At 34.4% G+C, this 14,005-nt stretch overlaps 1 protein-coding gene across 1 annotated transcript in view; it reads left to right on the forward strand.

The window, feature by feature from the left end:
- TBC1D5 (TBC1 domain family member 5) overlaps positions 1–14,005 on the forward strand; it is a 562,848-nt gene that overhangs the window by 354,178 nt on the left and 194,665 nt on the right. Inside the window, exon 14 of the mRNA XM_045791684.2 lies at positions 3,223–3,395. Within this exon, the coding sequence (XP_045647640.2) occupies positions 3,223–3,395 (173 nt within the window). The remainder of the gene's footprint in view (positions 1–3,222; positions 3,396–14,005) is intronic.

A 14,005-nucleotide genomic window follows, 5' to 3' on the forward strand; every position in this document is an offset into this window, starting at 1 on the left:
CTTTCTTGATGAAGAAAGCAGTGTGTTGCTTTATATAATGGTGTAGAATCATCTCGCTGAATCCCTGTAACAGTTTGTGGACTGGCACTGACCTGTAGAGCACATTTTGAGTACTACTTAATAGATGGTTAGAAAGATTGCCAGTTTTGTTGGTACTTGTAGCCATCCCATATGATTATATTTGTTAAATCCAAATAGCATTTTTATGATGATAAGTCCTGAAGATGATGAATATCTTACATTAACTCTAAAATTTTCTCTTTTGGTTTCACTGTTAGATAAGCTGTTTACCATTTAAGTGATCATGAGCATTACTTGTGAGTTTCTTAAATTTAAGAAATTTTGTTATAAGTATTCTGAGCACAGGGGAAATCTTTTCAAACCACAGTTTATATAAGTCTGTAGTTCTTAAGGTACACATGAGTCTCTTCTCTATTCAGTATTTGATAAATGGACCACATAGGCTATTGATTTAGTGATGACTCATTCTCTTCAACCTGGAAATGGATTACATGATTTCCTTAAGTTAAACCATTTTTAACAGGTTAATTTAGGATCAGTTCTCTTCAAGCCAGTGATTGTATCTCTACAGAAGTGTGTTTATTAAGGACCCTTAGAAGATGACTAGATGTAGTGATCTGTTTCCCATGTGGCTGTTAGAAACCCTGCCTGAACTCAGTGCCTTCACTCCACACAGTATGGCGTTCACAAGGTTCTTCAGTAAAGAAAAACTACATGACTAGAATAAGCAAAAAATTGGGTTGTTCATTTTTAAAGGAAAGTTGGCTTCAGAGTAAACACTATATCTTGAATGTGGTGTCTTATAGTTAACATGAATTCTTCCCCCCCATAATTATTTCAATTTAATATCAGTAGGAAAAAATTTCAGCAAGAATTAAAATTTTTTGAAATTATAGCATCCTGTCATTTGAACAGAATACTTGATATTATAAAATCAGAAAATGGTATCTTGGTTGTACTATTTTTATAATAAATGACCACAACATAGAGGTCTCTTTTTCTCCTGTCTATATAAATTAGCAGATATTAATTGAGCCATAAAAATCAGTATGGTCTTACATCCCTCGGACCTAAAGACGCTGGTGCAGACACTGTAGGCAATACTAAGGACTACATTTCTTTTTAAGACTTGAAATGATCCTGGAAGGACAGATAGAACCTCTTCTAGGAAGTTTTTCCTAATGCTAACACATGCCCCTCCTCTCCTCTTTCTACCAGCGTGATTAGTCACTGCTCTTACGTGGCATTCTACAGTTTTTTCTGCATAGTCTTCCCCTCTAGACTACAAGGGCAAGAGCTTTACCTTCTTTATTTGGTGCCCCTGACTGTGGTCCAATGATGAAAAGATGATGTTCCTCTTAGAGATCTCATGGTTTAGGAGCCAGAGAAGTAGATACAGACACTGTAATAGTAAAGAAGAAGATGATGAAATAGGACCTGACACTTGAGCCAGATTTTTAAGAACACTGGGGAGCTCCTCTGTGGAAACACAGGGGACGGAATATTTCAGGTAAAAGGATGGCACCCCCAGGATCTCTGGAAGCACAGTAAGAGTAGAGGCTGACCAAATAATGAAAGGCCTTATAGACCTGGCTCAGGAATTTGTCTTTTGTTTTTGTTTTTCCTGAGGGAGCTATTAAAAAGTTTTAAGGAGGGCAATTGGGCATAATTTAATATTTTAGGTGGATCACCAGGCATTTTTGGAAGCTAGATTTAAAAGCAGCCTAAATTAAGGGCAGTGAGACTAGTTAGGAAGAAAGAAGTGATTGGGACCCTAAATCAGATTATAACAGTAGGAGAGGAGACATCGTGAGAGTCTCCTGAGTGGTTCTGAGGAGCTAAAATTGGCAAACTAGGTGTTCTTATTGGAGGATGGGTTGAGGTAGGCACGGGGAAAGGGTGAACATGTTTTTGAGCAGAAGATGATAAGCTCAATTGTGAGCCTGCTGAATTAGAAACCCTTTTGTACCCTAAGATTCCGTGCCAACATAGGAATGTATAGGGGAGAACCCAAGAAGGTTCTAGGTTATGAATACAGATTTGGAAGTCTTTGGAAAATGGGTGTTGATTGAAGTACTGTGTATGAGTAAGATCACTCAGGGAATCATATGCAAGTAGAGAATTAAACTAGGACCAGACCTGTATGAAAAAGCAGCATTTGCAAAGCAGAAACAAAAATTTAAGCTAGAGAAGTAGAGTGAGGGAGCGGCAGGCAGTCATAAGAGAATGATGCTATAAATCTCAAGATTGGAGAGAGGTAGAAATTGAAGACTCAACATAGGAAAGATTAGGCATAGGGATGCCTGGTTGTCTCAGTTAAGCGTCTGCATTCGGCTCAGGTCGTGATCCTGAGATCCTAGGATGGAGTCCCTGGTCAGGCTCCTTGCTCAGCGGGCAGCCTGCTTCTCTCTGCCTGCTGCTCCCCCTGCTTGTGCTCAGTCTCCCCTCCCCCCCAAGTAAAAAAATAAAATCTTGAAAAAAAAGAAAGGTTAGACATAATATATTAGGGGAAATCATCAGACTCGAGAGGGTGGTTGAAATTTACATGAAAGCATTACAAGTAGTACAGATACGGAAGGGGAGGAAGGAAAGTTGTAGTTGGCCTACATAGATTTTTTTTTTTTTTTAATTCAGCTGTACTTTTGGTCTGGAGAGTTTAAAAATCTTCCTACTCAGCTATTTCAATTGATCCAAGGATAGTTAGAAAATATCCTCTTTTGTGATACTAGTTCCCTTTATTTACTGACTTTTTTTGTACTTTTGAGAGCTCAGAGTAAAACAGTTTTCATTTACTGTTTTTCGTGTTTAAGCTTTATGCCACAAGAAATACGTTGTCATCAGAGTATTCCATTTAGGTCCTATGGCTGATTAGACAAACTAACTATGGACAAGTAGACAAGTAGCTACCACTACCTCTAGCGAAAATTATCTTGAAATACTCAAAGTCACCAGAGAAACTGGTCAAGGGAGTACAGGTAGGAAATATTTTAGAAGGCATTTCCTGGCCTTTATTTTATGAGCACAATTATCTGTATGACGATCAGCATATGATTCCACAATTTAAGCATTTGTCATGAGATGATTAAAGTAGTTATTGGTTCTTATTTAAGCTCCCATTGATAAATACTTTCAAGAATGATGTCCATGTATTTGTTCATTTCCTATTGAAATAACATATGCTCCATTTTTTTCTCTTTTTAGGGGAAAGAAACACTGATGACTCCCATCCCCTTTGCTAGACCTCAGGATTTAGGGCCAACAATTGCTATTGTTACTAAAGTCAACCAGATCCAGGATCATCTACTGAAGAAGCATGATATTGAGCTTTATATGCACTTGAACAGACTAGAAATCGCACCACAGATATATGGGTTGTAAGTACTAAAGTTTAAGTTTCTGCTACATCTAATTATGACTTGTGGTGGTTTCTGTATGTCTCAGATCCACAGAAGTAAGACCAGAAGTGTTCCAGCTCCATTTCATTTCATATGTCTTTTGTGTTTTATGTGCCAGGCTCTGTGTTATTACTTTCACATATGATATTTCATCTAATACACCAGTCCTGTTAATTGAGTGTTATACAGGGGAAGAAACTAAGGCTAACACTGCGTTTAGACATATTAAATAGTGAAGTCATAATTCAGATTCAGGCAGGATTGGCTCCATAATCTGCAGAGCCCAGTACAAAATAAAAATGAATGTCCCCTTTAAAAGAAATTAGCAAGAATTTCAAGATGACAACAGCAGATCATTAAGCCAAGCATTCTAAGAAGTGCAGGGCCACACAGATCATACACACATGAAGCCAGCCCCAAACCTGAACAAACCTCTAGGATATCCGTGTGCTTTCCATTTCATTGGGAAATGCATTTCTGAAAGTGAGATAATGTCCCTCAGAGTGAACATAATATGGTAATCAACTTCAGCCACATAACTTCTGGAACATACTGGAGCAGAAGAATAGGGAGCCAGTCACTCCTCGGATAGGTGTGTATGTTTGTATGTGTATTTATTCAGTGGCTTAATAGGGTGGGTAGGAAAATTAGAAAGATTGCAGTTTTAATAAATATGAATTAGTTGTGTAGTGCTACAGATATTAAAAGGATCCTTTATATTGAAATAATATAACATTTATAGCTAGTGCTGAACAGTTCCTTGGTAGATTTTTTTCTGCAATTTCCATCACTTAGGTAGAACATGGAAAATTGAGAAGATATTATTAAGATGTGTATAATAGATGCTCAGTAAATATGAATTCATTATTTGAATTACAGAGAATTTCAGACAAATCAAAGGTTTCAGACCAGAGCAGAGGCTGTATATTTAGCCCAAAGAAAAGACTATCAGTGAGTGTTTTCTTTATGTTCTCATGTGACACAGTCTTTCACTAATTACAACTCAACTTTCTATCTTCTTTGGAAGCCCTGAACTGTGCTTAAAGATGTCTGCTTTTCTGTTTTAATGCTGCTTGTTTTCATTTCTGTGACTTAAACTTGACATCATTAAGAGCAGATCTACCATCCCCACTGGAAATGAGGAAGTTGTGGGTAACATGGGTCTTGGGTGGTACTGCAAGTTATTAATGAATTGTCATTTACACTTAAAAGTCTGGCTAATGTGTTTGTGATTATAGACATAAAAATTTTCTTTAAAACAGCAAGTGGCAAGGTCAGGAGATAAATTCTGTATTCCTCTCCACTGTGCACTCAAAGAAATGATTTATTCAAATACAAAAGCCTATTTTATACCCTCAAAAATTGTTTACTAAACTCTAGATTTGGTCTTAAATACTAGGGAAAGAAATTAATGTTGGACGTATTTATCATTTCTTTGAAATGCTTTATTGTTTAATACCTGTTTGTCTGAGCTGGTGCTTTGCATTGCAGTGGTGGTGGCATGGACTTGGGTAAGATGATTTATAAACCATTGTGTTCCAGTTTCCTTTTTAGACATTAGTTTCCATCAGCTTTCTCTTCATCATAATAATTCATAGAGCTTCTTTGACATCCCACCAGCACCTTCCCAATAAAATTCCATGATCCATGACATAATCACTCTTGCAACTTTATTTTTCCACAGTACTAACAATACCAGGGCTTGCAATAACCATAGCTGATGCATTTATCCCATTATTTTAGTATAGAATCTCCTCTGCATTAACTAAAAATACACATATTTTTTTTAATCTTTGAAGAAGTCATTCATTCTCTTAATTGGTCTCCACTATAGTGCAGAGTTTACTCCATTTATTAGATTTGATTGTATTATTTCTATTTGTGGGGTACATGTGGTCGAATTTTCCTTTGTCTTTATGCTACCTTCAATATATTTCTGTATATTTCTTATTTCTTATTGATGACTGTTAGAATCCTTGGGACAAAAAAAAAATATGAGTATAATATGAAATAGCAGTTGGAAGCACGGGCTTTGAAATGAAACAGACCTGTTTAACCACTTTGATCCTTGGTTTCTTTATTTGTGAAACCGAGATTAAAAATAATGGTACCTACTTCATAGGGTGCCTATGAGAATTCAGTCATGTACAAAAATCATAGTGCTCAGTATGTAGTAAGCATTCAAGATATGTTTGGCGGTACTTTTGTTATCATTATCTGGCATTACCTTTACTCAATTAGGATGTCATGGCTGTGTGAATATGATGCACCATGTGTTTCATGAACGTTTCTGCCTGTGGCTTTCCGTGTTTTCTTCACCAAAACGTATGAGCTTCTACTTAAGTGGAAACATAACAGCTGTCTTTTAGACCAGTGCTCCTAAAGAGACAGTGTAGAAGTTGAGGAGTAAACTTCTAGAAACAGATTACAGCAATTTGTCGCAATAATTTTGTGTCCTTAAAGCTAAAAAAATATTGTAGGCTTGTACCTCATGGAAATGAATTGAAATATTTTGTTTGGTTTTATGTCATATAAGTAATATTCTTCTAAATAATTGCTGATGCTACTATCCATTCCTGCTGGAAGAAAGTTGGTAATTTAGGCTGACATTCAATATTAATACTTAAAAACAAGTTTGCATTTTGAGTACTTTATCCTCAAGTGGACAAATATAAAATAATCGATTTTCAGTTAGTAAAAATTATTCTTCTTTAGGATGATATCAGAATCCATAACTACGTCATCTAAAATGTGCTTTTGTATGCAACTGTTTTTTTTAAAGAATTTTAATTTTCAAACATATTTTCTTGTATAGCAAAATACCATAACAAAATTGGAAAATGATATGATAAAAATGTCAGTAATGAATGTGTCAGTGGGAAATGTTATCAGTATTAACAATTTGTGTAGAATGGGAAGTAAATCATAAATATGTGTTTATTATATGTGAGGAAAGTGATAGCAAAATGAAATTATAATCCTATTGAGTCCAGGTTTCTCAATTTATTTAAATGTGCTTATAGGGGTGCCTGGGTGGCTCAGTTGGTTAGGAATCCGACTCTTGATTTTGGTTCAGGTCATGACTTCAGGGTCTTGGGATGGTGCACCTCATCGGGCTCTGCACTCAGTGTGAAGTCCACTTGAGATTCTCTCTCTCCTTCTGCCTCTCCCCCGGATTGCATGTGTATTGCTTTCTCTCTCTAAAATAAATAGATCTTTTTTAAAAATCTGCATTATAACATGGTTGTAATTATCACTAAAAGAAAGATTTTATAATTACTCCATTTTAAAAAATAGTTTTTGTTCTGGTTTTTCTAAGAGAATATATGTGGAAGTCTCCTGATATGGCAGATATGCCATATACAAACATATTTGTTGCATGTTGCTAATAAATTTAACAAAATTAGAATTAATAATTAATGTAAAAATATTAATTGTACTAACATTGGTTAAAGTCATTCCAAATTAGCTTATGTTAATTTTAAATAAATTGATGATATTTATCTTGAAATATGGGAATAATTACCCATGAGATCTTGAATATTATATAATAATTTGCTTATTAATGCTATTATTTTATGTACTTAAGTACATTATCCCCTGGATAATTGTAGCTGTTTTTTTTCTCTTACAAAATGTTAAGTCAATCAACTTACTATTTAGTTTAAACAAAATTAATTTGAAGTTAAATGTTCAATTCCATGTAAGTAATATTATAAAATAATATTTTCTAGAAGTAATTTACACCGTGTTTTTCATTAACTTTATGAAAGATTACTCCTGTTGCACTTCAGTTTCTCTTGCTTTAATTCAAGTAATATTTTGAGTTGTCTTTTGTTTGCCAATTATTAATGGGTATTAGACTTATAAAAAATTAAGTTCCATAGGGGCCTGTCAATGAATACTGACTAATATCCAAAGTAAACATTGACTACATTATTTCCAACTTTCCAGGGTAATTCCTAATAGTTGCTTTTTTTGGCATTTTCATTTTTAGTATGAGAATAAGAATGTCCTGTGATTTCATCACTTAGGGGTTGTTTTTGTGCAAAGGCCTCTAAAATACAGTGTTACAGTTCCATCACTGAGTATGTACTTGTTTGAGTCCTAAAGACTCTTAATCACAAGAGATTCAACTATAAAGATTGAATACCATTTTCATTTAATACCGTAATACTATTTTGCGAGAGACCAAAAATTAAAGTTTAAAAATAACAGATTTTGTTAGGCCAGAGTAACTGTGTTTTATTATCACCCTTAAATATGTTGAACCTTTATATTTGGAACTACATTTTATACTTTGATATAAATAGAATACATAATAAGCATCTGTGGGATATGCAATTAATGTCACTTTTGAGGAAAGACCCTCATAACACACTTGGGCTTTGGCATTCTTAAATTATGAGCTCTTTATAACACTCATGGGATAAATTTCATATCTCCCAAATGTTTATTATACATCTTCCATTTCCCTTATTTCCTATTTTCTGGATTAGCAGTTGTTTTGCTGTGGTGGTTTATAGTATTTAATTGGAGAGGGGGAGGTTCTTGGTTACTGATTAATGATCTTATAAGTTTTGTGATAAAATTTTAAAATATTTATATCATAGTATATTCTAACACATATCAGAGTGTAATTATGTATGACTACTGAGTTTTTAAACCTATCTTCGTCATATAAATATATGATAAAAAATACAATTCTTAGTCATCAAAGTCAGTATAGTTACCCACCTTAACAATTCTGTGTTTCAACAGTTTAAACAAATAGCTTTCTATTCTAAACACAGCTAATGATTGAAATATTCTTTTCTTTTCAGTGAATGTTATGTTCTACATTAAATGTAAAAAACATAATGAGAGTCTACAAGGTCCAATGATACCTTGCCTTACTACCACTCAATATCACCCCAGAATTACTCCCTTTGAAAAAAATTAGGTTTTTTTCACTTTTTATGAAGAATTATGATTAAAAATTATGGGGAAGAATAATAAATTATTTGAAATAATGATCAATAATTGTTAATATTTACTGTTTACTGTGGGCTAGTCATTCTGAAGGCTTTACATAAGTTATTTTATGTATCTTCACAACACATTGGGATAGGTACTACTATCCCCATTTTGTAGATGAGGAAATCACGGCTTACAAAGGCTTATTTAGATCAACCAACTACCAAGAATCTTTGGAGTCTTTGAGGCTTTGAACTTTTGATCCTATATGCACACTCTAATTTGACTAGGACTCAGAGTGTGGTAGAAAATTAAGGCATTCAAAAGTCCTGTATGTTAGCTTGGACCATGAGCCATACTCACAGGGATCAGATAACAATAAAGACCAGGCAGGTGGTACAAGGCTTGGAATCAGAGGAGTCTTATGGGTAGTGATCAGAAACAAGCCTGCTAAGGAGGAAATGGAATCATCAAGGGTACTGGGGAGCACAAGGCCCACAGCAGTGCAGTTAACTGATGAAACAAGAAATAGAATCAGTGCTGACAAAGTAATCGTGCATTTTAAGTAGACAAAGGCCAAAAAGGAAAGGTTGTGCCTAGTCACACATGTGTAAGTTTAGGATAGGTCCCATCCACATAGCTTTTCAGGTAAAAATATGCTGTTCACACTGAAAGATAGGAAAAATTAATAATTCAGCCCAGAGAAAAGCGGGTCTTAAAAGACTGCTAGAAAGCTATGTAACCAGTAAGATATGGTTAGGTATGTACAACTGAATGCAGGTCAAAAATAGTCATCTGAAGTAATTAAAAGTAAGTAAAAGTAATTAAAACATTTTTGAATCTTAGATCTATTTAACTCTAGTAAATAATTCAAAGTGGGAAAGAAGTCCAAAAGTTTACATAATTTATCAGCACAGAGGAAATCAAATATACTATTTCATTGATGTTTCTAAGAACTAAAGAATATTTTGTTTTATAAAATTCCTATAAATTAGTAACTATCCAATAGAATTGTGAGGAGTAAATGAAAAAAAAAAAACAAGTCCTGTAGAGCACAGTACTTGGCACAGTGTAAACACTCAAAGTGTTCATTGTTACTAACTTCTATGTCCTAAGCACAATTACCTGACTTAAAAGACTCCCTAAGGTAGTAAGAGTAACAAAAGCAAGTAACAAGTGTATGCAAAGAAAGCATAAAACAAAGTGATAAATACTGTCAAAATTAGGTACATATAAATGCTTTAAGCTCTCCTAATAAAAGACAAAGATTCTCAATTGGGTTTATAGACAAAATCCAACTATATTCTACTTAAAAGGGACAACTAAAATAAATTGATATGGTTTAATAAAAGGAATACAGGAATGGCAATAGTAAAATAAAAATACTTTGGAATAAAAGCATTGAAAGACTATTCTTTATTAATAAGACATTTAATTATAAAAGCTTTGAATTTTGGTGTGTAAAATCTATGACAGCAAGGCGTTGGTCTGTCTTGTTCATTAATTTATCCCAGATGCCTCCTTAGTAGAACCTGGTACATGGTGAGCATTCAGTAAATATTTTTGAATGGATGGGTGCATGAGAAGGAGGTAAAAACAAAGAAAGGAAAGATATACTTAATTATATAAGGAACTGATACTAAAAATGGAAAATTTTCTATTTTGAGGAACATCAACCTGTAAGTACAGATTTAAAAAAATTAAAATTCTAAATAATTAGTAGAAAACATATGTGAATACATGCATGAACCAATCTTTCAATGACCATGGATTTTTCTAAGAAAAATTGTGGTGAAAGACATTTCAGAAGGTAAATTTCAAATCTCACTACAGAATTTCTTTCCAATAAAATTCAAAGCAAAGACAAACTTATTTTTTAAAATATTGCAACATGTAGAAAGATAATAAAGAATTAAAAGCAAAATTCTATTCTTTATGTGTAATAAACCCTTAAGTTTAGTAAGAAATCATTTAACCTGCAAAGTAGAAAATAAAGTGAACCAAAATGCATAGAAAAAAAATGACAGTAGCCAATAAATATAGTGAAAAGGTTTCAACTATTCAAATATTTTGAAAATTACAAATCTCAAACAACAAAATACAGTTTTTGTTTGGATTGATAAGTATTATAAGAAATTTAATTGAGGTTGATATAATCATTTTGGGAGACAGTTGGAAAAGTGAGTCACATGCCTGATGAAATTGGGCTCCTTGACTCATGATTCTACTTTTAAGCCAATAGACATCTTAAGCGACTCAGGGAGCAGAGAGGTCTGGGTATAAAAATGCTTATGACAGTGTTATTTATGATACGAAGTGAGAACTGCTGCATTTCTAATATTAAAATAAGGTAAATAAATCCATTTGATGAAAGATTATGCCATATTTAAGTAATGTATTTGTAGACTGTGTAATCCCAAGAAATGATGCTTGTATATTTTAAGTGAAAAATCAGGAAGAAAAACCACATATAATCTATGTTCCTAGATTATGTTCCAAAATATGTTCTGTGTTCCAAAATTATAGATGTTTTTACATGAAAATTAGACTGGAAGCAATGTTAACAGTGGTTATCTATGAGGGAATAATGGCTGCTGTTTATTTTGTCAGTTGTCTCTATTGATCATAATTGATTTTATAAGACACAAAAAATGTGAGGGCAAAAATAAGAATGTACTTAATTACTGTTACTGAGCACAGATGTCAACATCCCGAAAACTAAAACTCTTTAAAGGTGTATTTGAATGATGGTCAGTAATATTTGAGGAATTAAGGAAAATGGAGGATATAGCAAGAAGATGTAACATGAAGAAAAATCTGTTTTTAACATTTAGAATGTAACAAAATGTATTTTACCTCTAAAATCTAATAGTATTTTAGAACTTTAAAGAAACCAGATAATCTGTAATTCCTTAGAAAAGGAAATTGTTTCTATATGGAAGTAGCATGTGTTCACCAGAACAACTTATGCAAGATATAACTGTTTTCTCTTCTGTCAAATGACCGCATTAGAGAAATACTTTTGACTGCGTATTTCAGTCTCATCATTTTCTTGTAATATTCTTTTGCTCAAAATGGAGAATTTGTGGACTAAAAGATATCACTTTTAAGCTGAAATGTAGCTTTATGTAACAACCATATTCAAAGAGAATGGGTGAGTATATTGTAGCCCAGGTCTTGGGTAGCCTGCCATTGGGCTTTGTCATTGGTCCTGCACAGAATCCCAGCATCTCAGGGTCTTGGAAGGTCAGTCGTTTAGCTAATCATGAAATACTTTAATCTCAATTGCAACATCTGTATTAAGTAGTTGAATATCTCAACTTGACCAATCCCTTGTTGGGGGGTTTGGTGACCTTAGATCAGCTGGTACTCTATCCCCTGAAAGCAGGCACATTTTGGGAGTGGAGGCATAGGTATTAGGTAAGCAACTAAAATTTTCTTAGATTTACTTGAAGTTTTAGAGGAAACTCCCTAGAAAAGATGATACCTAGGCTATTTTTTTTGAAATGTAAGCAAGAACGATACAATCAAAACAGTTGTAAGGACCTCATGCAGGGAGAGCAGAAGTGTGTATGTCTGAATACCATCGATATAGGACACACTATCCAGTTTACTAAAACTAGATTTGACTTTATGTGAGAGGAAATGAGGAAAATGAGACAATGCCAGGACATGGGAACTCTTGATGCCATGGTAAGAATCATCTAGATCTGTACTGACCACTAGGTAACTAACCACACATGGAGCTATAAAATTAAATTTAATTAAAATTAATTAAAATTAAAAAATTACGGGGCACCTGGGTGGCTCAGTCGTTAAGCGTCTGCCTTCAGTTCAGGGTGTGATCCCGGCGTTCTGGGATCGAGCCCCATATCAGGCTCCTCTGCTGGGAGCCTGCTTCTTCCTCTCCCACTCCCCCTCCTTGTGTTCCCTCTCTCGCTGGCTGTCTCTCTCTGTGTCAAATAAATAAATAAAATCTTTAAAAAAAAATTAAAAATTTACTTCTTTAGTCACACTATACTGATTTCAAGTGCTCAGTAGCCAGCCACATAGTGACTAGTGGTTATTCTGTTGGACAGCACTGGTCTAGATGTTTTTTCTAGGGTAAGGGGGAGTGGGTGGCATTGAAACATAATGGGTTTCTGATCATATTTGTGATTTAGAAGGACTGTGGTGTGCTAGTTGCACAGTGGTAAGAAATTGAAGGGACACAAGTAAGAATGGGGTAGCAGCAATTTGCCTAAAAATGTAGTAACTTCTGTTCTCTAAAAGAGATGATGGCAGCCTGAAACTAAGATAAAGCAGTGAGGTTAGACAAACATGGAAAAATTTGGAAAATACCAAGTTGCTAGAATTGTCAGGACTGGTAACTAATTGAATATGGGAGTGAGGTGGAGGGAAAAATCAAATATAATTTAGACAGTAAGGACAATGATGCCAAAAATCAGAGAGATAATGAGTGACAGAGAAAGAAATGTCAAAGAAAAGAAGAATTCAGTTATGGACGTGTTGAGTTTGGAGTATCCGTGGGACCAAGGATATCCAGTGGAAAATTGAATGGTATGGTTCTGGAGCTTTGGGGAGAGATTCAGAAGTACCAGTTTGATAGTCCACATACTATATAATGCCAATTGAAGTTGCTAGTAAAGTGAAATGAGAAGGAGGACAAAGATCAAATTCTAAAGAATATCCACCACATGTAACTAATTTTTGAGAATATAAAGCAGGAAGTGATTTGGTGTAATTGGCATTTAAAATAAATTACTGTAGTTTATGTATTTGAGAGAGGCAAGACTGGAAACAAGGATACGAGTTAGGAGGGCTTTGCACTTGTCTGGGTAAGAATTGATAATAGCAATGGAGGAGAGGCAGTTTAAAGAAATACCTTTCAGATAGAATCTGTGATTTGGTAATAACCCAAAATGCTGCATAGTACTTGGGAGAGTGGGGGACATTGTGGATTGGAGCCACTACCATTTTAAAGCATCCAGCTACCCTGTTGGGCCATCCTTTTATTCATGTTCTCAAGTGACTGCCCAATATGTATGCCACCAGGAATGACTAGCTCACCTTCTTTCTTCCTTGCCACCAGCCTGAACCTCACCTTATTTCTATCCTTCTGTTCACTTTTTCTTTGTATACTTTGGAATTGACTAGTCCCTCTCCTTCATGACCATGAGTCATCCGGTATTATATCTACAGTATTTTTATCCTTTTCCTCTTTGCTAGTTTCTTTTTTAAGAAAAAAGCACAACAAAAATGCTGCTTTGACCCTTCTCCTCCAGCAGCCCTACTCATTTGCTCTTTCCTTCCACAATTCCACAAATAACGGTCTTCTCCAGATTCCCTTTTCTACTGATTCACTGCCACAGTGGAGATGGTGTAAATGGTCTAAGTACACCAATTGAAAGATTGAGATTAGCAGATTTTAAAATATGACCCAACCATATACTGTCTTCAAGAAACTCACTTTAAATATAATGATATGGGCAGATTAAAAGGTTGGGAAAAGATGTATCATGCAAACATTAATCAAAAGAAAGCAGAAGTAGCTATATTAATATCAAATAAAGTAGATTTCAGAGCACAGAATTATTAGAAACAAAAAGAGACAGTACATAATGGTAAAATGG

Source organism: Ursus americanus, chromosome 20 (genome assembly GCF_024610735.1).
Source record: "Ursus americanus isolate L20-20 chromosome 20, mUrsAme1.1.p, whole genome shotgun sequence".
Taxonomy (NCBI): domain Eukaryota; kingdom Metazoa; phylum Chordata; class Mammalia; order Carnivora; family Ursidae; genus Ursus; species Ursus americanus.